Source organism: Necator americanus, chromosome I (assembly GCF_031761385.1).
Source record: "Necator americanus strain Aroian chromosome I, whole genome shotgun sequence".
Lineage (NCBI taxonomy): Eukaryota > Metazoa > Nematoda > Chromadorea > Rhabditida > Ancylostomatidae > Necator > Necator americanus.
The window spans coordinates 20,293,984-20,321,202 of record NC_087371.1 but is presented as its reverse complement, the minus strand read 5'-3'; the positions used below and the strand labels follow the sequence as shown (position 1 = coordinate 20,321,202).

The window sequence follows — 27,219 nt, the reverse complement described above, 5'->3', positions numbered from 1 at the left end:
GTCATTCCAGTAGCTTACACTAATTTCCAAGTAAAGGTAAAGATTCTCGGAGCACTTTGCGTTGACAGAAAGGTAGGTCTGCTTTTTATTCTTCTTTTTCTTTTCCGTCTCTTTCTCCTAAGTTCGCGGATCTATTTTTTGTCAGTATTTTTCTCATCTCTTTGATCTTTTTAATGGATAAATTTTAAATTTTTCAAATTTAGTTTTTTTTTCCATGCGCTTTCAAAAAATAAGACACCCTCAAAACATAGAGTAAATTCGAGATGTTGTATTAACTGTTCTAACAGAAAATCACTTAGCTGACATGATAAAAGGTTGAAAAGAAGCAGAGAAATACAGAAAGTCAAGAGTTCCACCACGCTTGAAAGTCGAGCAATCCAGATTCCCCTCTTGTCCTCCATTTCCATTTCCCTCCCTCAAATCCTGGTGCCAACCGTAGCTTTCGACATAGCTCTATGCTTTCTTGCTTTGCTGTCTTTGCGTTCTGCTTTACTTTCTTCTCGTTTTCTCAGACCTATCTGCAGCATTTGTTTGTTTTAGATGACTTGAGAGTCTTCGATAAGCTCAGATATAACATAGAGAATCAACAATACCGGTCTGATGGTACATCTAGCTGTTTTTAGTTGCAGAAAAAAAAAACTTGAAGCATGAAACCAGTATGATTCATTTTCAACTGGTAGCGGTTCGAAGAACAGTTTTCCAACATTATGCTTTATTGGGGGTAATTTATCTCTAGCAGTTTATTATAAGGCACAAATTCCAAAGATTTGTCCAAACTCGTTAATCGCGGCAGAATAAAATTAGCTCTTTATTGTCGGTGTTTACCTGCGCTCAGGACACAAGTGAATACACGGTTCTCTGAATGTCCTTGAATAACCTACTTCATTTCAACCCCATGTATCCTTGAAAAAGTTACGCATAATTTGCATCAAAGCACAGGCAGGTATCCACAGCAAACATCGTGAAAATTCGCCGGAACAGATTTAGGAATCTACTCTGTTCTTTCTGATTACTCTATTACATTAAAGGCATCACCCCACGAATCTGAGGTGGTGCTGATTTCAGGTTGAGTATTCGTATACGGGATGGGAGACTATGGAGAGGGGGTGATTCCGTCCATTTCTTCCTAATTGCCGTAAAAAACGGCCCGAAGATGCGGCGCCGCACAAGTCTGGCGCGCTCCAGTCGAACTCCTTGTAGAAAATAGTGCGCCAGAATGCCTGAAGCCGTATCTTCCGGGCCCTTTTTTACGGCAATTAGGAAGAAATGGACGGAATCACGCCCTCTCCATAGTCTCCCATCCCGTATACGAATACTCCACCTGAAATCCGTACCAACTCAGATTCGTGGAGTGATGCCTTTAAGTATGCAAGACTATTTCAAATTGACTAGCTTTTGCTTTTTGACTTGTTTCAAATTGACTAGCTTTTGTTGCCTACTGCCCTTTATACTTGATGGGGAAGATGGCCAGCACTTGCTTTCGAAGACAGAAGAAGGTTACATTCAAAGACTTCTTCTTCCTCCTTTTCGCTAGCTTTTCCTTCGAATTCTTTTCCCTGCAGCTGCAACTTCATAATTGAATCCGCACTTCTTCCTAGTACAGTTTTTTAGTACAGATCCATCAACCGCAACTATTTTTATTTCGGATCTTCCATACTGCTTCCTTTCTCCTTTTTCTTTATTTCCTTTTCAATAGTATAGTAGTACAAGTCTGAATGTCCGGCTAAAACCGGACTTCAGACTTTCTGTGATTTTAGCTTTGCTCCCCTTCACTGATCAATGGAAGTTCATAGTAATGACATTTTCTGTAAAATCAGAATTCTCTTTTTCTAGCAACGTTTTCTTCTCTCTTTTTTTACTATAAATAAAGGCAAAAAATTTCATAGTCTTCTTTTCAACGCGTCAGCTCACCATTTTGAGAATATTCAAACTTTAGCTTCAAACACTTCTTCGGTTTCTATATAATATAGACACAGTTCTAAAGCATTACTCGAAGTATGGGTGTTCTTCCTGTTTTCCCCAGCAGCTATCAAAGAATGATGTTTTAACATAAAACTACGTAAATAGCATCATCGTACTGATAAAGATAAGTTCCACATCAGATCACGTAAGCTGTTGGGTACTATTTAAGCAGCCGTTTGTGGGGGTGTTTCCACATTTTGAAGAAGGCATGACACCAAGTTGAGGCAAACGTGCAAGGAAGTAGATACTTGGGGGATTCATAGACGTGCAGTGCATCACGTGCAGTGGCCATGAATATGGAACGGTTGCAACGTTTAATTTACCTTTCGCGACATCTGCACAAAGTTATTGCGTACCGATCCGACGCCGTGGGACCCATCACACCCCATTTCAAAGCTATCTGGTGTTAGTGCACGAATTCGACGCCATTGGACCCGTCGCACCTCCTTCTATAAGTGTCTGGCGCCGGTGGACCCGTAGCACCCCATTTTATAGCTTCCTAGCGTCGAGGCACCAACTCGACGCCGGTGGACCCATCGCACCCGTCTTTCTGAACTTCGTGACTCACACACACACACACGCACGCACGTGCGTGACAGAATAAGTCCGTTATTATATATCATGACAGTATATAGTATCACAGGATCGCTTTCTCGGTGTTACACGACAATTTAACCGGATTGTCGCTAGATTGTTGGTTGCTTACATTTAAACATTTCTCATAATCACACTGGATATCTATGACTGCATGTGCAATAAAATTTATAGATGACAGCGCTGAGTTCGGCTGCTCAAAATTTTCTGGGTGGCTGATAAGTCCCTCAATCTTTCGTGAACGTCACATGCGAGATCTCTTTCTCAGCAGCAAAGAATCATATTCTTTCGGGATGCCTTCTGTTATCAGGAAAAGCTATCTCCTGAAATAGCTGCAGAAGCACACATTCTTGTTTAACGTAAATGAAATTCTCCGCAGCCAGTGCGGTCAACGGAAACGCATGGTAATGTCAATAATGGTACAGATAGTGTCAACCATATGACTGCCTAGAATGTTAGAAGCCAGGATGATCGTGACGATCGTTACTAGCATCCCGCTCAGAGTAAGTAGACGTCCAAGAGGTAATCACAGGGCAACGACGACCGAGCATAGCAGCAATGCAAGAGAAAGAGCTTCCAAAAATTCTAGAAGGAACCCTAAGAATTAACTATAGTTAAAGTTTCAGCCCACGGATCTCCCTCACTAGAGGAATCACAACTGGTTAGTCGCTAGGCTACGTGTCGCGTCCCCAGGTGGCGGACAGAGGGCTAATTGCTGTAATCAAAAGCGATATTGTATCTGCCTAGAGACGCAGGATTCAGGCGACGGACTCCCTGTTTCTGCAGTGCCAGGACTGACTCTTTGTAAAATGCACGTGGGTGTGGCCAAAAACCTGCGTTCAATTAGTTGCGAACTGTGAGGAAGGTGGTTTAGAGTCGCCTGCAACAATGTGCATCTCACAATAATAAGAAAGATTCTCCTGATTAAGAAGGAAACTTTTTAGGGTAGCCCGGAAGGACGGGGTTTCAGGAGTAATCTACGCTTTCAAAAAGGAAAAGGATCGTAGTGACAATCTGTACTCACAACGACCGTACGCTTGTATCGGATGCGGCTATTGAAGACCTGATGATAAAGTACGACGTCATCGGAATTACCAAGACGAAACGATGCCACCTTTTCAAGGCCGAATATGAAACTAGAAAAGGACTGTTCGTAATCCGGTAGATCCGGTAGTAGAGGAGTTGGTGAAGTGACGCTCCAACATCAAGCTACAGAGAAGAAAAAGAAGTCAAAGCCTTCTATATGGACATAGAGAAGTTCTTCAAAACTGACCTCATCACTGACGACAAAAGATTTTGCCTGACGGATGTCGCTGTTGTGTCGAAGTTCCATACGGGATCAGACCTTCTCCGCCTCAAAGAGAGGTTTCTCTTCTCAAGGAGGGAAGTTCCAGAACAATCATTAACTGGGATCTTTTCGCTATGCCAGCCAGTTTTCAGAAGATTCCGCAATGAACAGCATTGATGAGGAATACAATTGGTTCGTTGAACACTTTCCTGACTGCACAAGAAGGCTCAAAGTCCTAAAATCGCGAAGATCGCCTGTCTCCGGAATTTCTTGAGCTGATACGCTAACGTGGAGCAGCATAATCCGCAGGCAGCCAAGAGCTCACCTTCCAGCTCAGGAGGTTTTGCAGAGAGGCGATAAAACAAGACCTCAAAGAGAGAATAGTAGAAGTGTTGGCTGAAGCTGGACAGACAAGAAAGATTCGCTACGCCTGTCGAGAATTTGCCAATCAGAAGAAAAGGTGAGGGTTTTCCGGAACCCAAAGAAAACAGCCATTGCACCGAGAGAAGGGGAATGGGAAGATCATCTACAACTTCTACTCTGATCTCTTCTCGACAACCATGTCCACTTTCCTCTTCACCATCTGGAGGAAGACAGACATGTCATTCCAGAGGTTCTCTCATCCGAAGTACGACCATGCTATCATGCCACGATAAAATCTGAACATCTGAAGAATCCTGCACCATTTCTCGTTAAACTTCTTCACATATTACCTGTCGGAATTAACGGTCATTAAACAGTGAAAGACCAGCGAGATGTTATTGAATGAGAAGGAAAATTCACATGACATCGGCAACCATCGCCCAATCTTTTTACTATCCGTCACCTACAAGCTCTTTGCAAGAGTGATCCTTGATAGGATTGAAAAAGTCTTGGATGAAGGACAGCCACGCGAGCAAGCAGGGTTTTGAAAAAGATTCAGCACGGTTGACCACATTCGCACTGCTTCGAAACTCATCGAGGTATCACGAGAGTACAAGATGCCGCTCTGACTCGCCTTTGTCGACTTAAAGAACGCCTCTGGCTTAGTCGAGAAGGAAGTAGTTATGGACTAATGTAATGAACCAAGGTGTCCCTACTAAGTACATAAAGGTACTTCGAGAGTTGTACGGAAACTTCACGACAAGAATTTCCATAATCTATAAAAATCTCATCATTGCCGTGAAGAGAGGAGTCCGACAATATTCCAGCCCACTCTCGAAGGCGCAATCCGAATGCTGGAATGGGACGACAAGGGAGTGGAGATTGCTGGTCGGCAGCCACATCATTTACACCTTGCCGATGACATCGCTGTGATAACACCTAACATCCTCCAAGGTGTATGGATGCTGACCGAGTTGGAAAAAAACATGTGGATGCATCGGTCTTTGGCTCAATCTGTAAAAGGTTATGTTCATGCGTAACGGGCGGCTTTCGGATGCCTAGTTTGCACTCAACGGAAGAAACATGTTCGAATGTGCCAGCTACGTTTGTCCAGGTAGGGAAATAAACAAACGACATGAAGAATGACCTTATCTCTAAGCTGAGCAGGAGGAAACGAGTGGCTTGGGGAGCGTATAAGAGCATCACAGATGTAATGAAGAAGAAAAGGAACACTCGGCTCCCTGCTCACCACACCACAGTACTTGCTGCTCTAACACCACAGTACTTCCTGCTTTGAATTATGCTTCAGAAACCTAGGCACGCAAGCAGGAAGAAAATGCAGTGAGCGTTGTTCAACGCTCAATCGAGTCGCTGCTGCATTTGCCAAAAACAGGAAGATAAAGTGGGCCGGACACGCGATGCCCTTCAACGACAACTGTTGGACCAGGATTGTGAGTGACTGGGTTTCCCGCGATATCATGCTCACTACAGGAAGACACGATGGTACAGGTCTTGGTGCTCTTCGTGTCCGACGTGAGAGGAAAAACCATTTGCCGACTCTGGCACGCGATCGGAACAGATGGAAAATATACTGGCGCCCACTCGACCAGTTCGAAAGCGGTAGTCATGGCGGTCAAAGCGAAAGTTTCAGTCATTGACCAAGCGCACCGCAGTGGGTAAGAGCTTTTACTGCGTCTCCTGATTTACTGAAACCGTCCCAGAGCCGATAAAACTTTCATCCCTCCGAGGTATAATTGCTACCACAGTGGTACGAGAGAAAGAAAACACTGACCTGATACATTAGTTTATTGAACTTCCGAATGTCTTGCCTTAAATTCCCTATCCTTTTATCCCAAAGGCAAACCCTGTTTGTGCAACTGTTCGAAGAGTTCCGCCAACAGTAACATGTTGCTTTTCCACCTTTACTGCGCTCACCGCATTATTGGGCAGCACCTTTCACCCCTTTTGGTGATCGTACTTATTTTTCAGAAGACAGTTTCCTGTCTCCTTTCCTTCACTCAACTCAAGCACGAAGAACTCGCAGAAAGCCTTCGGAAATCGTTTCGTAGGTCTTTCTTCACCTCCTCTGCTGGGTCTTCATTTACTTTGACAGATCTTTCTGACAGTAGATTCTATACAATGGAAACTTTACGAGGGAACGTAGAAATAAACATTGGCAATGTTCTGTCATTTGACAGAGAATTTCGTGCTCTTTCCGATATCAGTGTCCTGAGTTCCTAGTTTCTTTGATTTTTATCTTCTCATATCATCAAATAGTCAGTTGGTCAAAGCTGAACATTTTCGAAACAATCTCATGTATTCTATACCCAGATTATAGTGCTGCTCAAACTGCTCATGAGATTTGAGCTATGGGATACTTCCTCCAAAAAAAGCACGAGAAAGCACAAAGCACTCTAAAGGGAAAACATTCGAGGAATACCCTTCCTCTTTAGCACCAATCGCGGCTTCAGCGTCTCCATCATCTCATTATGTACAAAAAAAAACATCATGCAATGAAACTAGGAAGACGTGACGCTGCTGTCATGTAGAAAACAAAATTCTCTGCTAACATTCCCTGGCATACAACATTTTGCCAAGATCTACTCATAGTGTATTTTCGATTTTGAAAAAAAAGTTCGCGACCCATCCCATAACTCAATGGTTTGCTGAGAATCCTCCCAGCTTTGATTATCTCCTGTTGTAGGAATTGGGCAAAGGAGTAAAGCAGGAAGGAGGCTGGAAGGGAATCGCAACTCTACTCGTCATTATGTTTGTTTGTTCACTTATCGGCTTAGCATTCCACCTATTTACGCCGAGTTAGTTGCTATTTGTTTGATCCTTATAAACTTCGGCTATTATTTCTGGCCCTGCTGCACATGCGCTACAAAAATGGCTATCATGCACCTATAGATATTTGAATAGCATCACAGTTGTTGTTCTGTTTCCTTGTTTTGAACCAAAGTAATAATGTGTCATTGAAGGGGCAGCGGGATTCGCTCCTTGTTCGTCCGTTCATTCACTTCCTCAAAACAAGAGCGCAGATTTTTCGTGTACTTATCCTTTTCTGTTTCTTCTGCGACGTTATTTCTCGTCTTCACGTAAAGAGATAACTGCATAGCACCCACGTATCACTTACCTGCTACACCGAGAATACTATGAACACTTAGTTAACAATAAACTTTTCAACAATTTCCTTTCCCTCTTTAAAAGAAGAACTTCACGGTCTTGCAGAAACTTCAAAAACTCATACAAATCAGTAAAAAACCAAGTGATGAGCGATCTGATATTCGATATCTGATAGCGTTCGATAACTTTCTCAAAAGCATCAACTATTTTAGTTCATAATGCAAAATTTCAGAAGGAGATAAGCTCAGCAAAGGCGACGATGGCATGTCTTAAGAATGCATTTTTCAACAAATCTGTACTTGACGAATTTTGAAACCTATTTCAGCTACGGTAGTCGTGGAAAAGAAAAGAAAAGAATCGGGTGGAGACAAAGTGTATCATGGATTGCCTCAACCGGTAAACTATGGAGCGCATTTTGTCGGAAACGATGCAATCGTTTATTCAAACTATCTTCATGGACCTGTCCGACTGTCACTAGACAGAATGGAGCCTGAACGGCTACTTAAATACAATCCGGTACTTTTCCAAAGTTCGTTTCTTCTGAGTTTCGAATTCCGCCGGAACCTTTATATCATGATCATAAACGGATAAGGTTTTTGGCGTTAATCAATCCGCTTGGGATGCGCCACCACGTTCACCTCAACTCAGAATCGTTTGAGGTTCATGAATGTGTAACTGAGCAATAAAATGACTTGCGCGAGCTAGCCGATGTGTGAAATCAGTGTTGTTGTCCTCCTAAACAAGTCTAGTAGCAATTTCTCGACCCCGGGGAATGAAGGGCTTGGTGATCACTAGGGTGGATTCGAACTTCCGATCCATCATGCTGCAGCCACAGCGGAACCTCCTGCTGACTGCTCTACACTGTCCCCGTAAAGAGTAGAAAATCTCGAAAAAGATCCTGTACATCATCTAGCACAGTGGAATTTGCAGAAGAAAAAGTCGTTAAACAAGCGATCTTAAATATGGTGAGAGAGCCAAGGAACAGCTAACGAACTTCAAACACGAGGAACGAGAAAGAAGTATGTATGTATGTATGTATGTATGTATGTATGTATGTATGTATGTATGTATGTATGTATGTATGTATGTATGTATGTATGTATGTATGTATGTATGTATGTATGTATGTATGTATGTATGTATGTATGTATGTATGTATGTATGTATGTATGTATGTATGTATGTATGTATGTATGTATGTATGTATGTATGTATGTATGTATGTATGTATGTATGTATGTATGTATGTATGTATGTATGTATGTATGTATGTATGTATGTATGTATGTATGTATGTATGTATGTATGTATGTATGTATGTATGTATGTATGTATGTATGTATGTATGTATGTATGTATGTATGTATGTATGTATGTATGTATGTATGTATGTATGTATGTATGTATGTATGTATGTATGTATGTATGTATGTATGTATGTATGTATGTATGTATGTATGTATGTATGTATGTATGTATGTATGTATGTATGTATGTATGTATGTATGTATGTATGTATGTATGTATGTATGTATGTATGTATGTATGTATGTATGTATGTATGTATGTATGTATGTATGTATGTATGTATGTATGTATGTATGTATGTATGTATGTATGTATGTATGTATGTATGTATGTATGTATGTATGTATGTATGTATGTATGTATGTATGTATGTATGTATGTATGTATGTATGTATGTATGTATGTATGTATGTATGTATGTATGTATGTATGTATGTATGTATGTATGTATGTATGTATGTATGTATGTATGTATGTATGTATGTATGTATGTATGTATGTATGTATGTATGTATGTATGTATGTATGTATGTATGTATGTATGTATGTATGTATGTATGTATGTATGTATGTATGTATGTATGTATGTATGTATGTATGTATGTATGTATGTATGTATGTATGTATGTATGTATGTATGTATGTATGTATGTATGTATGTATGTATGTATGTATGTATGTATGTATGTATGTATGTATGTATGTATGTATGTATGTATGTATGTATGTATGTATGTATGTATGTATGTATGTATGTATGTATGTATGTATGTATGTATGTATGTATGTATGTATGTATGTATGTATGTATGTATGTATGTATGTATGTATGTATGTATGTATGTATGTATGTATGTATGTATGTATGTATGTATGTATGTATGTATGTATGTATGTATGTATGTATGTATGTATGTATGTATGTATGTATGTATGTATGTATGTATGTATGTATGTATGTATGTATGTATGTATGTATGTATGTATGTATGTATGTATGTATGTATGTATGTATGTATGTATGTATGTATGTATGTATGTATGTATGTATGTATGTATGTATGTATGTATGTATGTATGTATGTATGTATGTATGTATGTATGTATGTATGTATGTATGTATGTATGTATGTATGTATGTATGTATGTATGTATGTATGTATGTATGTATGTATGTATGTATGTATGCACACAACGGCCGCTATTATATAGCATGATCGGATGCTAACGAAGAGTGGAATTATGGTTTTTCCATGAAGCACCAATGAGTGTGTGCAGTGTGCATATTGATTCGGTTAACAATAACTTTAGTGCTGCGCTAAGCAACCTGATGAAATCTAGAAAGTTCTTATGTTGAAATAATCATATATAATTTTATTAAACTATCGCTACCCATGTCCTTGTTTTTACTGCTTCAGGACAGTCTTAATCCAATACCTTCCCACGACTATCGCTATTATGCCTTCTGTAGGCAGGTTTCCTTCCATGTCAGTTTCCTTTTCCTGTCCTCCTACCTCTTTTTCGAGTTTCGACGTTTGAAAGGGAAAAAGAAATGGGAAGTTTTTTCACAGGTCACCTCAAAATTCAACGCCACGTTCATGATCTCAATCTTCGACAGAGAGACGTAGTAAGTTGCTGCTAAACGAAACCTTTTGAAAGGGAAAAGGTATCGAAAAGAAAGTGTTTTCTGTCCCATAACTTGTCCCACAACAGGGAAACTTCTCATTTCATTACAAATGTAATGTATCTCAGCGATTGGGCATTTGGAAAGTCACATTTAACTATTACATATTTACAGTGCTTTGCTTGATAGAAGTTATAATGGGTCCGCGCCCACAGAATTAAAGAAACGGTGAGACTCCGCTGTACTTTATTGGAATTCTCTTAATTTGAATTGAAAATTAAAAGAACTGAGAGGCAAAGAGGAGTTCCTTTCATGTTGTGCTCCTGTTATGTGGTATGTAAAACATCAAACGCTACATTGTAATTGTAAGATCGGATTTGCGAGTATTAGAGAATGGAAACAAGCTGCAAACATAAATTGAAATTGATTGAATTGATTGAAGCGTTAATCCAGAGCCAAGAGGGTGTTCGTTTCATTTTTCACTTCACTCTTCGTTTTCGTTTCACCCTTCGCACCGGATGAATTTGAGATATATTTGAGTAACTACAGCCGGGTGGTAGATGGTTTAGGTAGCAGAGAGATCAGAATGCGTTGATTTTCGTACGTACCTTCTCACTACTATTTTCCTAACAGCAGATTACAAAAACGAGAACTCAGTGAAAGCTTTGCGGCATGCAGTAGTTGGGCCGCAACATTTTCAGACTGACTTACAAGGTGGGAGTTACAAAAATCGGAAGCGAAACACAACGCTTCTTCAGATGGAATCCCATTGGCTATGATTATGTTGGTTTCCTAAGGTATTTTCCTGGTATCCTTGGGTCCACCACTCCAAACTTTCAGGTTTTCTGGCAGGATGGTCATCTCTACTACTCAGAATCTCCCGAGTCACTTACATCAGTTCGGATCAGCATCGAAGGATTGAACCGGCAGCACGAAATTTCCGAACGCTCCTATGTAAGGGATATATTCGGTCATTTTTGGAAAGCAAGTATCTTTTAGGAGTTTTGTTCTATTTCTGCACTAAAATTTCGCGTTAGATATTCTTTTCGGCTCTGGAAACCGATCAATCGGGTTCTCTCGCGAAATCCTTTAGTTTCGAAGATTTATATTTCGCCGTTTTTGCAAACAAACAGCTATTTATTTTTGAAGAGTCGACAGTGAAAGTAGTAGAAAGAAAAGGAGCAGAAAGTTATTAGGAACAACGAGACCCGTTAAATAACTAATTACAGTCGCACACAATGCTTACTGGTACTACTAGAAGGGATTTTTAGGGAGTCTGGTGGTCCAAGAAAGGCAAAAAGTTGGCTTTTCTGAGTAAAGAGAAAAAGGAGGAAAAATCTATCCTCATGGTCGGGTTAGTGTTCTTCTGTAAACCTCTGATGACTTTTTTCAAAGTAGAGTTCTGCAGCTATACAGAAGGGGAAAGCTATCCGAGTGTGATGGAACAAAAATACGCTAAAACCCACGAAAAGCAAATACCAACCTTCATTCTTTTCGTATGGGACAAAGGGAGTCGCGAACTAAAACAGATGGACGTGCAACTAAGGAACAGAACGTAGGCAAGAGCATCTCGAGAATGTGTCCCTGCAACAAGTCCGTGCTTTTTAGAGCATATCACATTTTTTATGGAGCGGAATGGGTAGTGATTGGAGACGAAGAGTTTCTCGTTGTTTTCTGGGCAGATAGACTCCAAACGCACATCTCTGTAACCATTTGTGATCACCCATCGGGATTCTGTAAACTGGTTAGGAATGATGCATCGAATTATGCAAATGCATCGACGATCCTACTCTTCTCAGCGACAGTGACTGTTCTAGATTTTTGAACACAAGTATCCGAGTAGAACGTGGCCGGAAGTGAGAGAATTCTCATCCATTTTGAGCAGTGACAATGCTATTTATATCCTTCTGCCACGAGCCAGGGCAGACGGGAACAGTTACCAGCACATCGCTAAGCTAACCATCCAGGTAAGATAAGTAAGCTCACCTCTCTGCTTGCAATCACCTCTATTGTGCCGCTGATTGCAGAGAACTGCTGGAAAAGGAGCAAGAGCTATGAAATGGGCTAAATCATCATTCCTCTCAATAGGCAACTTTGATGTCGTGAAGTTAAACGCCTACGATAAAAATAATGACACTATGTAAGTGATTTTAATATTGCTGTTAAGCTATATTTTACAAACTATGACGTACATCTCACTTTGGCTTTTTTGCTTCGTATTTCACCACGCGATGACATCCGGAAAACTTGATATTCGAAGTTTTTCCCTTCTCTGGTTGGCAATTCTGGACCATAATTTAGTTTAAGGGGGTAATCTCAAGTGAAAGTGAGCCTCTGACTAGGGTAGCTGGAGAAAATATAGCTTTTTATTTCTGGAGTCGAGAATAGATCAACCAGTTCAGGCCTCTTAGAAGAGCGTAGAGGCAAAATGGAAGTACAGAGAATAAATCTATCGCAGAAACAACTTTCAAAACAAAATATCATGCTACATAATAATGGGCTAAGTCTCACGTATGCGAATTTATAAATATGAAACGGAATTTCGGAAAGTAGGGGCATAGGTCTGACGGTATAACGAATTGCTGTGCATGCACCGGAAAGCTGTAAAATGGAGTGAGATGGGCCCTTGCCGTCCTTTTATTTCTGGTAGCGGTGCACCGCCTTCCTGCAATAACTCCAATTTGTCATGAACCGAAGAAATATGGGTATCAAATCAAGCTTGAGCACTCTTTAGATGTAGGATTGACACACTTAGGAAGTGAGTAAGTTAAATCTTTGGTGCTTGCAAATCAGTCAATGGAATATTTCTATAAATAAAGAAGGAAGAAAGCATCGTTTCGAAAAAAAAAGATTTAATTCTAGAGAAGATGTCAACATCTTTAACACCTATTATATTGTCAGTAATGGCGAGCGATGAAAGTACCACAGGAAGTCTGAAGTCCGGCTTTGGGCGTTCATGCCGTTTCAAGGCATTTCTTTGCAATTCAGACGGATTTTTGGACCAAATTTTTTGGATCATCTTCACACCACCAAAGAACTTTTTTGAGAAAGAGAAAGAGCACTTTTTCGCCAAAAAAGAACCGCCGAGCATAGAAATTCTGACACATATTCATAACTTTCCGACAACCAACAGACAGTTTTCTTCTATTAAAAGGGTTCATGCAAATCCTTCGGAGATAATCATTTCAATCTCTCATAACTTATACCCTTCTCTCATTTTCTCTTCTACCATTTTAAACGTTCACATATTTTAAATAACCTCCCCCCACTTTTGCGGATCTCGATTACTTTCTCAAAACTTTGCGTTAGAAATAGACTTTCAGATATTTCACAGCGTCAGCCCCTTCACCACTCAATCGCCATCTATACTCTACGATGGGATCACCAGTATGTCCTCGATTCCAATTTTATGGAATTCTTTCACACAAAGATTGCTTCTTAGACAACTACTGATGCGTGGAAATGCGTATCCTGTGGACACTCCAACTGTACGTATCAAGACAATCAATTGACATCGAACTTTAAGCACATACTCACGTGGTGCAAGGCAAGTGAACCTTTTCTTGTGCTAAATTTCAGTTGCTTCGGATGGGATATGCATACCAATTAAGAGCGTGTCTGTTGGTATAAGCCTCAATAGTCCTTGTTTTCAGATCTTTCGCCAGCAGGCTGGGAGGGGGGTTTAGGGGCCTGACTGTTTCAAGCAGCACAATTTGTTCCGTACTTTGCGGTTGTTCTTGAAACTACGATTTCCATGATTTGAATTCCTTAGAGAGATAACCACAGTCAAAATTCAGGAAATTGCATATAATTGTTTCATTGCTGAGGGCTCTTAATATAGTATGCTCACGAATATTTGAATTATGTTCGCTATGATCTACTTTTCCCCTTTAAATATCCAAATTTTTCTTGATCGCTTAATAAGCCTTGTTACAGGGACCAGCGGTGCCACGCTATTACCTTGGCGACATTGTTGGAGGGAAAGTTGAAAACTGTGAGGTTTAAAACTCATTGTGAAAAGCGAAACATGTTGTACTTGCAATCGGTTTAGTGGTAGAAATCCTAAAGGACGAAAGTTACGAGAAAGAATTGGATTCTACAATATTACCGTCTATTATACGCGACACCGTGCCGCTGGCGCAAGGATATGGTGGGTTGCAAAGGCTATGGATTTTATAACGATACCTTTGATCTGAGGCGAGGTCCAGTTGACATTGTGACGATATGCCTATTGCTTCTATGAAGGTGAATCGCTAACGCTGCCAAAATGAGAAATGCCTTCTGGACGTTTCTTCCTACGGGGCGTGTTAGAACGCACCACTCGTCGGTTTTCTCAGCAGCCTCTTTACTAGTTTTACATAAATAGGAGACCTCATTGATTTTCGCCCGCTCGCTTGAAGATGTGGTGCGTTCTAAAGTACCTCGTAGGAAGAAAAGAACGGAATGGCCGTCTTTTCCACCATTTTTCAATGCGATTGTGCATAACTGAACGTGATCACGGTCATATTTGCAATTTACCCTTTTTCTTCTGTAGTGTAACTTAAGCCTACGTTTTCCAATAGAGATCACACCATCGTCAATTTTGTAATATGCTGCTTCTAGAAAAAAAAATGTTTGTCATTTTCAGAATGAACGATTCACGTCGTTAGGATCATTCCACTTCGAAGCAGATTTTTACATTTCATTACTTGTACATACATAAAACATAGCATACATATGTTCACTGGAATATGTTTGATCACCAAAACTCCAATGTAGCTGCAAACTACGGCATCCTTCCCGATGAGTTATGATACTTCAAAAATCTCATTTTCAGAAGCCAATGTGAAGATCTACCTTCCACCTAATCAAGCAAGTCGATCTAGTTCTAGCTCGTTACCAGTGCTGCTCAAAGTGTAAGTCTCCCACCTCAAATTACCGTAATCATTCAATCGAGGTGAAACCAAACCTTCCAACTGGTTTTGAATGGTAAGGCATAAATGCAACTTTACAAGGGAGATCTTTTATCCATTTGCCCTCTTATAACCCTCTTATTTTATGCTCAGTTCAGAGTCACCTGAAGCCTAGTGGTTTTTAGCTCATTTTGACTGAGAGCAATTCCTGCAACTCGTAATTTTATTATAGAAGGCGCTATGATGTTATGACGATGGCAGGATGATAATGTAGTACTTGACTTCACATCTAAAATTTTAAAAATAATCCCCCATTAAAAGCTAAGTGAATAAATAATCGTCGAATGAAGGTCGCTTCAAACAATAAATCTTTAGTAGATACCCATTCTCTTCCATTATCGCTGCATTATGTATCCACTACTCCTAATGTTTATAGCTACGCTGGACCTGGAGGCCCGCAAATGGCCAGCGATGAATGTTTCACGACGGATGGATTCGTAGAATTCCTAGTTACCTCACGAAAATATGCTGTGGTGATGGTGAATGTGGCACGAGTATATCAGCTAAAAACAGTGAGCTTGTGCTCTTCAGATAGATGGTCGTGGATCGAACGGACGTGGGTGGAAATATCGGGGGGCCTTCCACGGCGCACTAGGCACCGTGGAGATCGAGGACCAAATTGAAGGCATCAGGTAATTTTCTACTGTATTGTGACTATTCCTCATTCGGTAACCATCTTCTTAAGACAGGTGATAAGAAAGTATCCTTTCCTTGACGCTCACCGCCTTTCGGTATTTGGTTGGTCCTACGGAGGATTTGCAGCTGCGTTGATGTCCGAAAAAGCGCCTGAATCATTTTTTAAATGCGCCATTTCAGTAGCTCCGGTTGCTAACTTTTTGTACTACAGTAAGTCTGAGGCCGACGTATTCATAATTCTACGAATTCTCCGCTACTCTTCACTGTTCCAGACACAGCGTACTCCGAAAAATACATGGGAAATGCTGAGAAGTCCGTCTACGATGCTAGCGATATTACAAAAAATGTTTCAAATTTCAAGAAAACTCGCTTATTACTCCTTCATGGATTGTATGATGGTTAGGTTTGTCGCTAGAACAAACATTTTATGAACTTTTATTCCGGCTTAGTCTTTGCATACCTAGATTTATGAATTTGCAAAATCCAAAGATACACAGTCAGCCGGAACTCGTAGTAGTAGAGTGACGCGTAGCTTCCTTTGTGAGAAAGTTGCCTTTTTCCACTATCAGGAGTCTTTGCAGTACTTTTCCTCATGTGTTACGTAGGTTTTATTCCTTCTTGGAACAACTAACATTCGTTCTTCTTCGAAGTTGTCTATAAATAGGATTACGTAGTTTTATCGGAGCACTTTTTCACTACTCAGCGTTCGTCTTTTATTTCTGCTGTTAATTTGCCTCTATGGTTTTAGTATGTGGAGGTTTTGAAGCTCTCTATTTCTTCACGTGGAAGGCATGATTCACGTTTTTCGCTAGATGCAGTGATATAGCAAAATGTCTTGCTAGGGCGTTCACGAAACACAATTACACCAATAGTGGAGCAGAAATGCAGTGCTTACAATTCGGGGAGATTCTCTGACATCAGAAGAAACTACTCAATTATTGAAAGGGTTTCTTTAGAAGGACACTAACTCCGGATACTTGCACAGAAACGACAGGAGTTCGATCTCTACAAGTTAGGATATTCGGGGAAGGTTACCGCCTGTTGAGTGTGGCTTCTGCACGTCCTCGCTAAGGAAGTGATATGTCGCCCGACAATCTTTTACGCCGACTAATTGCCGCAGTTTGACGGTAGCGGTCCAGAGTAGGCTCGGTGGAGGTAACGGTTGCATTCGATGTGAGACTATAGTTCAAGTGGAGCTGGGTCCTACCTTGATAGCAATCGCTCACTCCATCTGGCCGCTTCCAACGTATCTTCTGACGTGCCGTTTTGTCTGCCGCCTACAAAATATTTCTACACTTTAACGCATTCATCCAACTTTCGCATCTTTTCATTCTTTGCAACAAAGGGGTCGTGCTTCATATGTCAGAACTGCATCCCATCCTTGAAGCACAACAATTGGCTTCAACATGGAATGCTCTTTGCAATCACCTCTACCTGCCTAATTTTTCTGTTCATATTACAGATCTTGTTGGCTTTTGTACATTTTTTTTCTTCTCCTTGTATTCTAACACTCCAGAGAAGAAATTTTAACACTATTTCCAGAGAACGTCCACTTCCAACACAGCGCACTATTCATAGAAGCTCTGCAACGAAATGACATTGACTTCGATGTTATGGTGAGTTCACTGGTCAGTTCCGAAAATGCAACATTTTAATAGTTTACTGCAAAGGCCATTCTCTGATAGCAACGTTCTGTTCTAGACGTTCTGATATTACTACTTCCTTGACGCTTTTCTTCCGACTACCACTAGTACTTATTTTGACCGAAACTCCCGATTTTTCAAAAAGGACGCGTTTTGTAAATTCTTCATAGTTCAATTGAGAAATAAGATTATTTCACTACATCAACTCCCTATAACGTCCTCACCAGTATCCTCACACCGTCAACTATAGGGATTTTAAGTTACTCTTTCCAACTAAACGTAGACCCTCTCAAGAAAGTAGCATCATCAGACTGTGTCAATCTGAAATGAAGTGAAACCAGGGAACCTAAGGTATTTCTGCGGCAGTCCGAATCAAACAACGGTCCCCATAATTTGTCAGATGGGTGAAGTGAGCAGGTTAACATGAATGTTTCCTATGTGTTAGCCTGCGCAGTTTTTGATCGTCGAATATACGAATCAGCGGTGGTCCCTCAAACGATGTGTTTTGATGTGTTTCGTCGAGTGACATGAGAGGAAAGACTACTGTAAAGACCTGAGTCCAAAGCTCTTCCCACTTCTCACTTTGCTATAATACATCATACATACCAAAATTAAAATATTCTCGGAGCTGGAGGATTAAAATAAAAATAAATGGTCAACAATTTCAGGTCTATCCGAATAAAGACCATTTCATAACTTCGGAGCATTTGCACAAGAAAATCTCGTCATTTCTAAAACAATGTGCAAAACGTTTGTAGCTAATTAACATTTAATCTGAAGTTAACCTTCCACAAGTTACGGTTATTCATACTTTCGAAGTATTTAGACAACAGTTTACGTGTTACTTCAATCTGATATGTGTTCGATTATTGATTGCTTGTTGAGGAAGAAGTAAAGAAACTTATACTCGCTGTGATCATGCAACGCTTCCAAGTAGAGTTAAAAGCATCACCCCACGAATCTGAAGTGGTACGGATTTCAAGGGGAGTATTCGTATACGGGATCGTAGATTAAGGAGAGAAGGGTGATTCCGTTCACTTTTTCCTAATTTCCGTAAAAAACGGCCCGGAATATACGGCTTCAGGCGTTCTGGCGCACTATTTTCTACAAGGAGTTTGACTGGAGCGCGCCAGCCTTGTGCGGCGGCGCATCTTTCGGGTCGTTTTTTACGGCAATTAGGAAGAAATGGACGGAATCACCCCCTCTCCGTAGTCTCCCATCCTGTATACGAATACTCCACCTGAAATCTGCACCACATCAGATTCTTGGGGTGATGTCTTTAAGCAAGAGAGATTACAGTACAATCTCATGTCCAATAAGAACATCGAGAACGACTGCAAAAATGCTCGCTTCGAGTTTCGGGAATTCAGTAGATCATGCGCATATAAAAGTTTTCAAATTGTTTTCCTCTCGGCTTCTCGGTGCTGGCAGAAGACTCCGGATTTTCGGAAAAGTCAGTTCTTTTCTCTAGTACCATGGCACACCTTGTTGATTTCCTAGAAGGGATGGTTTTCCTTCTAGCGTAAGTACCCTCTTCTGATCCTCTTTTAGACAGCCTGCAGTGTCCAGAGCGCGCGCTCTACCGTGCGCCTGCGCGGCTCTGAACTCGGCTCTACCTTAGAGGAGAATTTCTTCCAGTTCGACCAGTACGTTTATCGCCTTCATTCCTCCAGATCTGCTTTAAAAAAACCCTGTTAATGTGAATTTCTCAGTAAGTAGCCCTACAGAGCGGAAACTGATTAATGGAACAAGCACTGTAGACTGCCAACTCCAAAATGGGAATTGATCAAACCTGATTGCCATATTTAAGCCACACACAAGCATTGACATAAGAAGAAAAAAGACACTGGAAGTCATATGCAGAGTCACACGTGAAATTTGGAGTCGATTTTCTCAACAATGAGAGTTGTAGGAGAGGTGTGAAAGCGGGAGGTGATCGTAAAGGAAGTGGAAAGAAGAAGGAAGAAATGAAAAAAGCAAAGAGGCGCAACGGAGTGTAGTTTAATTTTAATTGAAATGGTCAGAAATCAATCGCTGACGGGAATGAAAGCCTTGCATTTGGCGTTGAACAGTTCAAAGAGCACATTTACTAGTGTTTTTCTGCAATAATGAATAAAATTTATCCCAAAAAAAAACAATTTCATGGTATTGCTAAGCGGAAAAAAAAGACATCTAGAAATACAGAGAGAATCAGTATAAAGTTAACTCGAGGAGTCGCTGGATAACGAAGTTCACAGTAATTCCCATGCAACTTTCCACGGACAGAACTTTCGTCTATTTTTGTGAAAAATTAAGCGTCTCTAGTTTTCCTCAGTTTTATAAAATTTATTTGGCAAAAGTATTGACTCTCTCTTAGATCTTTGCAGTGAGGAATCAGTCTATCGTTTATATCAGATTATATAACCTTATTTTACCTACATCACTACATATTAATATTTATTATAACAATTCGTTTATTTGAATACTTGACAAAAGTAAAATAATACGTGTGTACTACTTAATAGAAAAAATTGGGACAATGAATAAAAATCAATAAAAATTAAAATAATTTAATAATTGTTTTCTTTAATAGAGCCGGACACGAGGTTGTTATAATCCTTTATTCGTGGCTAACGTTTCGGCAATATCGCCTTCTTCAGAGCCTGAAAGGGTGAAATCGAGCGTGATTAATCTGATCAAACGCCTTATTCGCCCAACAAAGAAAGTCCTACGTTAACCGTTGGGTCTCATAGCTACCAGTGGAAGAAAACATCGTACCTTAGGATCAGCTGACTATCCTGCCACTGCTAGATACCTGATTTGAGGTGACTAGCGCAATCAAATATCAGCCTTAAATAAGGCGCGAGTTCCCGCGTAATGGAGAGGCATTCCTCCTTGCGATTCATAATCGGACTCTTGGAGTGGATCCAAAAAGCCCCCAGAGCCTTGCGCGCCGCAATGCTAAGTTCGCGCGCCAAAATTGTGATCTTAACTTCGAAATCTTCTCCGTTTGTTATCCGGGCATATTTTGCACTCCGGTGTCGTGCAAATACGATCATATAGGCGATTTCGAATGAGTATTTGCTTAATGTTACTAGGCGGGAGCTCCACGATGGCAACAGATTCTTCAAGTTTAGCTTTCCTCAGATACCGCCGAGTGGCAGCGCTAACCTCATCGAAAAAAAAACGGTACACAAAAGGGTACTTTCTCCATACCAGATTTGTTTCGGGTTTATGCCCTTTTTGTGATAGGCCGCATAGGTGTGTAGCCGTTACTGATCGCAACTTTCCTAGCAAGCTCGATAGATTCTCGTCTTTCCTCTCTTCCAGTGCAAGCGGAGGTGGCCGTGCGAAACATATTTCGCACTACCGACCTTTTAACTTGTGTGGGATGGGCAGAAAGAAAATGAACTAAGATATTCTTATTACTAGATTTGCGGTACCACTTTGTCCTGTGCGTTCTGTTTGAAATATGCACTTGAACGTTGAGGAAGGGTAACCATTCTCCTTTAGGCTTATCCCGAGTGAACTTTATATACTCCGACTGCTCATTTAAAATCTTGAAACAGTTGTCCATTTCTGCTTGAGACGAACAGACAAGGAAACAGTCGTCGATATATCGGTAGTGTTAAGCAGTTAGTTCAAAATCGCCTATAATTGATCCAAAGAAGCAAAGAAATCGGTACAGCACTGGGACAAAAAAAATAGAATGACATTCAAAAAATGACTGAATTTTTATCAATACTTTCGACATTCTTTTTGCCGTCAAACTGATGTTAATACCACTGAATCATTACTATTTCTCATCTTCAGCCCCGACAAAATATATTGGTTCATAATGTTGCAACATAATGTTGCTAGCAAAAAGTTATCTAGAAGACATGATTCATCAACTACTTGATGTAGACTAGTGTGATTCATACTCGTAAAACTCTGTTCGTTTATCAATAGCCGTTAAGTGGATCTGACGAAATAGAAGTGATGTTTATCGAAGTCGAAGTCCATCTTTTCAAAATGTACAACATTCTCAAACAAGTTGTATTTGTGCAAAAAAACGCAGTGGAGTTACATTTTTTTTTTTGTTCTGAATCCACGAAAGGGAAACAAACTCGATTTTTGTAGCGCCTCACTATTTTCGTTGTTGATTTAGTCCACGGTGCGAAGGAAGAGTCTTTTGTGCACAGTTGCTGTTATCTGTAAAACTTTTCTAAGTAGTTTAGTATTTTTTCAAGGAATTAGCCTGAGATTTATGCAGAGTTTATTTCGCTATTTTATGTGTTTCCGGGCATAGAAAGAACTTCCTCACAAATTTACACGAAGAAGTCATTCATATTATGAAGACATTGCTAACATTACTGTCTTCAGATGCTACTTGTAAAGTGAACGGATCACGACATAGGGTAAATAACCGGGCTTGAATCGGTGACGGCACGTAAGATAAAAGATTCTTCTAGCAAGTTAGAGAACAAGTTCTGAGTACCTCTGTCATGCTCATCATAGAAGCTGATGTTGTGGGTATGGGTCCCTGAGCAGTCGCTCCACTGTGCTAGATGATGTACAGGATCCTTTTTGAGATTTTCTATTCTTTACGGGGACACTGTAGAGCAGTTAGCAAGAGGTTCCGCTGTGGTTGCCGCATGATGGATCGGAGGTTCGATTCCGCGCTTGTACCAACCAAGCCCTTCATTCTTCCGTGGTCGATTAATTGGTACCAGACTTGTCTGGGAGGATAAAAACACTGACGTGATACATCGGCTAGCCCCTGCATGTCGTTGTACAGGCCGGTAACGCGTTCGTTAACCTCAAATGATTCCGGATTTAAGTTAATGCGGTGGTGCATACCAAGCGGATTGATTAGCACCAAGCACATTACCCTTGGCTATTCTCTCCTTCTTTACAGTAGTGGCGAGTGTTCAAGCGAGTTCAGCGAGTGTTTGGGATGGAATGACAACGAAAACTGAAAACACCCTCTATGAATCCAGTGATTATAAGAGGTTGCATCGGATTTCTCTGCTGACACACATTTTGCGATGCTGCTACATTACCATATCACTGAACTCGGTACAGGAGGTGCGCTGTGAAACGTTTTCTGTTCAGTACACGATTATTGTGGTAACACTCAGCGAGTATCGCCATGGAATGTTTCAGGGCTGACTCATCGACAGGAATTTATTTAGTCGAAGAAGTCAATCAGTCATTTGGTACATCTTCACAACAGCGCTCTCCGTGATAACTCGGAACGAATGTGCACGTTTTCCATTGTTGTTCTTCTCCTGTGCATCGTTTCAGGCGCGTCTCTTGAGTGTCACATAGGCTACTCAATTATCCGAGGTAAGACGGCTATCTTTCTGTCAGTGAACTATTTTTCTGGAGTTCGGTTTCTCGAGGTGCCGAATATGGTTTCATTCAGGGTCGACAATAGGAGAAGAAACGAAAACATGCGAGAAGGAAACAGATTATTGCTACAATGTTACAGCTCCTCTCCTCTTCGTGAGCACAATTCAGAAAGCCGGTTGTAACACTTTCATCTGCCAGGTGAATTCATAATGCGCTGAGTTTAACGTCAAACTTCAATTGAGGTGTTTTAACATCAGATTCTGAATGATTTTTTCCGTCTCCAATAATTAGCGTTATAAACCGGTTTTAGTTTTTTTCTAATGGATGTTATGAACGAGAAATTCTCGGTATTCCCGTGAAAATTTGCTGTTGCATGGATGAAGACCTGTGTAACAGAGGAACAATGACGGTACGTTTGGTAATATTAGAGCAATGGATAAACCTGCACCTACTACCAGTCCGAAGAACGTCCGCCTAGCGCTGTACACTGGACTTGTCGTGGTGCTCTGGTCTCCTTCAATAATCAATAGAAACTAAAAGCTATGACACTTTCTGTAACACGAAATTTGTATTTTTCTAACGAAGCTTCCACCTTCCTTGATATCACTACAATTTGGAAGCATTGTCCGAAGTATGGGTTTTGTCGTTATTCTCTCAACAATCAGCACAAAGTGATGTGCGAACATGAAATTACATCAGCGTCATAATTACGCTGATAAAGTTAAAGTTCTGCGTCAGATCACGTAAACTATCGTTAGTTACTATTAGAGCAACTGTTTGCATGCGTTTCCATTTTCTGAGAAAAAGGATGGTTCTAACCTGATGAGAAAGATGTGCAGAGGAATAGACAGAGATGGGAGCACGCAGGAGTGCAACGCGACACATGCAGTGAACAGTGCTATGAAACGGTTCACAAGGTCTCATTTACCTTCCACAAGTTCACTTGGACTTATTGCGCGCCACCGCGGCGCACCGCGGTGCACAAATCCGACGCTGCGGAACACGTTTCACCCTATTTCAGCGCTTACTGGCGCCAGCACACTTATGTACCACCGCTGGAACCGAATTTCGTTGTACACAGGTCACCAGATAAGCCAGTTATTACATAGCATGTATGATGTTTCAAACTAATGTTCGAAGTATACAGACATTCAGTCACGCGGCTCTTTTTGATCAAAAAATTTAAGTTGCTAATTTAATTTGATGTTAATTTCTACTCTCTAATGTGTCCATCTTGCTCAAGGCTCCATTGCAAATTCCAAAGAAAAACAAGAATAATGTTCATCAGACAGAACAATAAGTTGTGGTATTCTTCGATTATTGGCTTGCCGTAACTACTAGCATCATTGACTTGTGATCTCGTTATTGATTTCCGCAAATTTGTTTTTATTTTCAATTCAGCAGCATATCATGACTCTTCAGTTTAATACGCATCGATCCGCTTTGATTTCCTATGTTTGTGTCCCAAAGGTCATATATGGAAATAATAGAAGAAATTCAAAACGGTAAAACAAGGACTTCAACAATTCATTCACCATTCTAACGGTGCTTTCATTCCCGTAGCAAGAAAGCGGTAAAAGGTAGTTCTGAGGAAGGGGGGGGGGGGGGGGAGATTTAACACTGCTCTAATCGAACAGTTCTCGAGTCGCACCTAGAACGCAAAAATCGCTCCTGAAGCACAAATATCGTCAAATGTTAAATGGGGGTTGCGGGAAAGCCGTACATCAGGTCATTTTCAGTCTCTTTTATCGTGAAAGTGCTATAAGCATGGGTCAGCTACTCACTCCGAACACTTCCAGTGAGCCTGTTTGGAGGGTTTGGTAAAGTTGAAGCATTAGTAGTTCCACCTCTATCCTCCCTTTTCCTCTTAGTAGTTCTAGCCCAGTCTAGGCTAATGCTTAAGTTTAGGGGCCCAGAGTGACTAAGCTATTCATTTCCACTGATAGTCTGTCGATTGAACTATCGCCTTCTCGAAAGTCGTTTGACAGTTAAGAACGGGTTTTGTGCTCTAGGGAGGTTTTTGTGCTCCAAAGGACAGTTCGAGTGCAGGTTGAGGGCCCCTTCCTCTCTTCTTCCCTCCCAACTACCTTTCACCCGCAAACAACAAGTTCCTACAATCAACTCAACTGAGTCATCGGCTAGAAGTGTTGCCCGCTGTTTATTTCTACATAGAGGGGTTCCCTTTAGATCGCTATCTTTTAGGTAGGATTTTCTGTTACAAAAGTCTCAATATGACTGTTCCAGTAAAAGCCTTATGCCACCCAAGAACAGTCACACAGTTGGGAATGGTATTCAATGATTGTGGACGAATCTACTCAGCTAAAGTGCAAATTTATGCCCTTTTTCGGAGCTTATTGCAGTTTTGAGAGAAGCCCATGCACAGTTGCTTGCCTTCAAATAAAACTTCGCGCTGAAAAATAATCGAATATTTGCTGTGCACATAGTGATCCATTAAGTGAGGGTTGGCGAAAGTTTCTACTTCTGCCCTTCATTTGGGAACATCGATAGAATATGACCGAGTGTTCTTCCCAACCGTGGTTTAGCTTCCTCTCTCAGCTACTTTTGCAATGTACGAACTCCGCTCTTCTCGAACTCAGCAACAAGATCAGAATTCGAAATACCTTCAGGGGAGACAGCTGTGTTTGGGTGTTGTTTTGAGGTTCTCATTTGTGCCACATCTACGAAAGTGTGAAAGACAGCTCATTGCGAAGCTGAAAATGTTAGGGTCCCGCTCAATTCGTCCTAATCGTCTTTGAAAGGGGCGTTTGCTCCTACGACGAGCTATCTTTGTACATCTGCGGATTTCTCAGCAGCCTATTCGTTGGTCATCCATTTCCGACCACTCGCTCGTGGATGCGATGCGTGCATAAGGGTGGCGCGTTTTCACGTACCTCAAGGGAAAGTCCCCGCTCTTCAGGACGATTAAGGCGAATTGAGCGGGGCCACACTCACACTTGTAAGCTACATCTCGAACTCTATATCTGTTTACAGAAATACTTGCATTGTCAGCATCGTGACACGCTGCCTTTACACACTTTCGTAGAAATGGCACAAACGAGAATCCCAAAATAACACCCAAATACAGCTCCCTGCCCTGAAGGTATTCCGAATTCACATTTTGTTGATGAGTTTGAGAAGTGCGAAACTTGTACATTGACGACAGCACCTTTTTTGCATGTGCGTTGGGAATCTTTCGCCATTTCCCCTGCAGGTTATACAACTCTTACGTTCCTGGTACGAACACTCGAACGCCTGATTGCGTTTAGTTAAAGGCAGCATACCACGAATCTGAGGTGGGGCGGATTTCAGGTTAAGTATCCGTATACGGGATCGCAGACTAAGAAGAGGGGGTGATTCCGTCCATTTCTTCCTAATTTCCGTAAAAAACGGCCCGGAAGATACGGCTTCAGGCGTTCTGGCGCGCTATTTTCTACAACGAGTTCGATTGGAGCGCGCCAGCCTTGTGCAGCGGCGCATCTTTCGGGCTATGTATTCTACACTGGCCCGCGGAGATCCCAAAACGTCTGCTTCGTGATACGCTAGCTTTAATGATATTAGAATAAAAATTGACGCTCATCAAAAACTTTTTTTAATTTCCACAAATCGGCGACTCTGGTGATCTGTTTCTTTTTTCAGCGTTGGACTCCCAGCCAAGCTCACCTCAGATAAGGAAAGGGCTGTTTTCCGAAATATTTCAACTGTTTTTCGGATGCAGCCTACTCTACGGCTAACTTGAAAACCAGTGGGGGTTGACGGCTTCTGTCGCTCATAACAGTGTTTTACAAACACAGATGCTTATGCGAGAGCGCACATCTAATTTTAAAAATACTGAGGTGCAAAGTTACAAAACAGTCTTCCTGGATTTTTTTAGAAATACGTAGTTTACCTTCGAAAGTGCGAGAGTTCCTTGGCACACGTAAAAGTTATGATCTCTATGAAAAAAAAACATTACTTACTTGTTTCCACCGTCTTTGTAAGAAAAATAGGTCAAGTATTTCTTTAATCCAACGTAAAGCTTTTTTGTCGAATCCATTTTCAGGGTTTGACGGAACCAATGGACCAACGAGAAGAAGTAGCTCTTAAGGAATTATCAAATATTGTGGGATAAATAACAGAAGCGGCGAAACAATGAAATAATGTTGACCGGACTAATTAATAAATTGATGGCGGTTAGATTGTACTGTTGATTATAATGATTCTCAGAAGACGTTGTAAAGATATCTTGTTTATATTGTGTCTTTATTTAATAAGTTCTCAATTACGAAAATCGTCTTCTTCATAAAATAAGGTGCCTTTGTCCAATGTTTCTCCATTCCGTAAATATCTCTTTGATGTGTCATCCTAACTTTACGTCTTTATAAATGATGAAACCGAGGAATTTGTACGATATGTGAAAGAAATCGATGT

At 40.9% G+C, this 27,219-nt stretch overlaps 1 protein-coding gene across 3 annotated transcripts; it reads left to right on the top strand.

Moving 5' to 3' along the window:
• Positions 1–707: 707 nt before the first annotated feature.
• Positions 708–26,920, top strand: RB195_006311 (uncharacterized protein; the record flags this gene model as incomplete). Of its 3 annotated transcripts, XM_064179333.1 has the most annotated exons (30): positions 708–721; positions 6,197–6,272; positions 6,912–7,023; positions 7,566–7,595; positions 7,659–7,849; positions 10,060–10,128; positions 10,213–10,268; positions 10,440–10,493; positions 10,967–11,048; positions 11,106–11,219; positions 11,537–11,619; positions 11,674–11,820; positions 11,874–12,009; positions 12,083–12,232; positions 12,293–12,405; positions 13,589–13,652; positions 13,708–13,812; positions 14,202–14,259; positions 14,317–14,415; positions 15,082–15,160; positions 15,594–15,696; positions 15,749–15,849; positions 15,903–16,063; positions 16,126–16,251; positions 17,396–17,469; positions 18,165–18,246; positions 22,765–22,806; positions 22,886–23,010; positions 23,123–23,221; positions 26,852–26,920. In XM_064179333.1, the coding sequence occupies 30 exons, from the start codon at positions 708–710 to the stop codon at positions 26,918–26,920; spliced, it is 2,814 nt and encodes a 937-aa protein (XP_064036294.1). The 3 variants fall into 3 exon arrangements, with proteins under 3 accessions (XP_064036294.1, XP_064036295.1, XP_013303408.2); XM_064179332.1 differs by lacking the exons at positions 708–721; positions 22,765–22,806; positions 22,886–23,010; positions 23,123–23,221; positions 26,852–26,920 and adding exons at positions 5,059–5,230; positions 5,525–5,658; positions 5,717–5,883 and having other exon boundaries at positions 18,165–18,254; XM_013447954.2 differs by lacking the exons at positions 708–721; positions 6,197–6,272; positions 6,912–7,023; ... (21 more) ...; positions 17,396–17,469; positions 18,165–18,246 and adding an exon at positions 21,810–21,875 and having other exon boundaries at positions 22,653–22,806.
• Between the last annotated feature and the right edge of the window lie 299 nt (positions 26,921–27,219).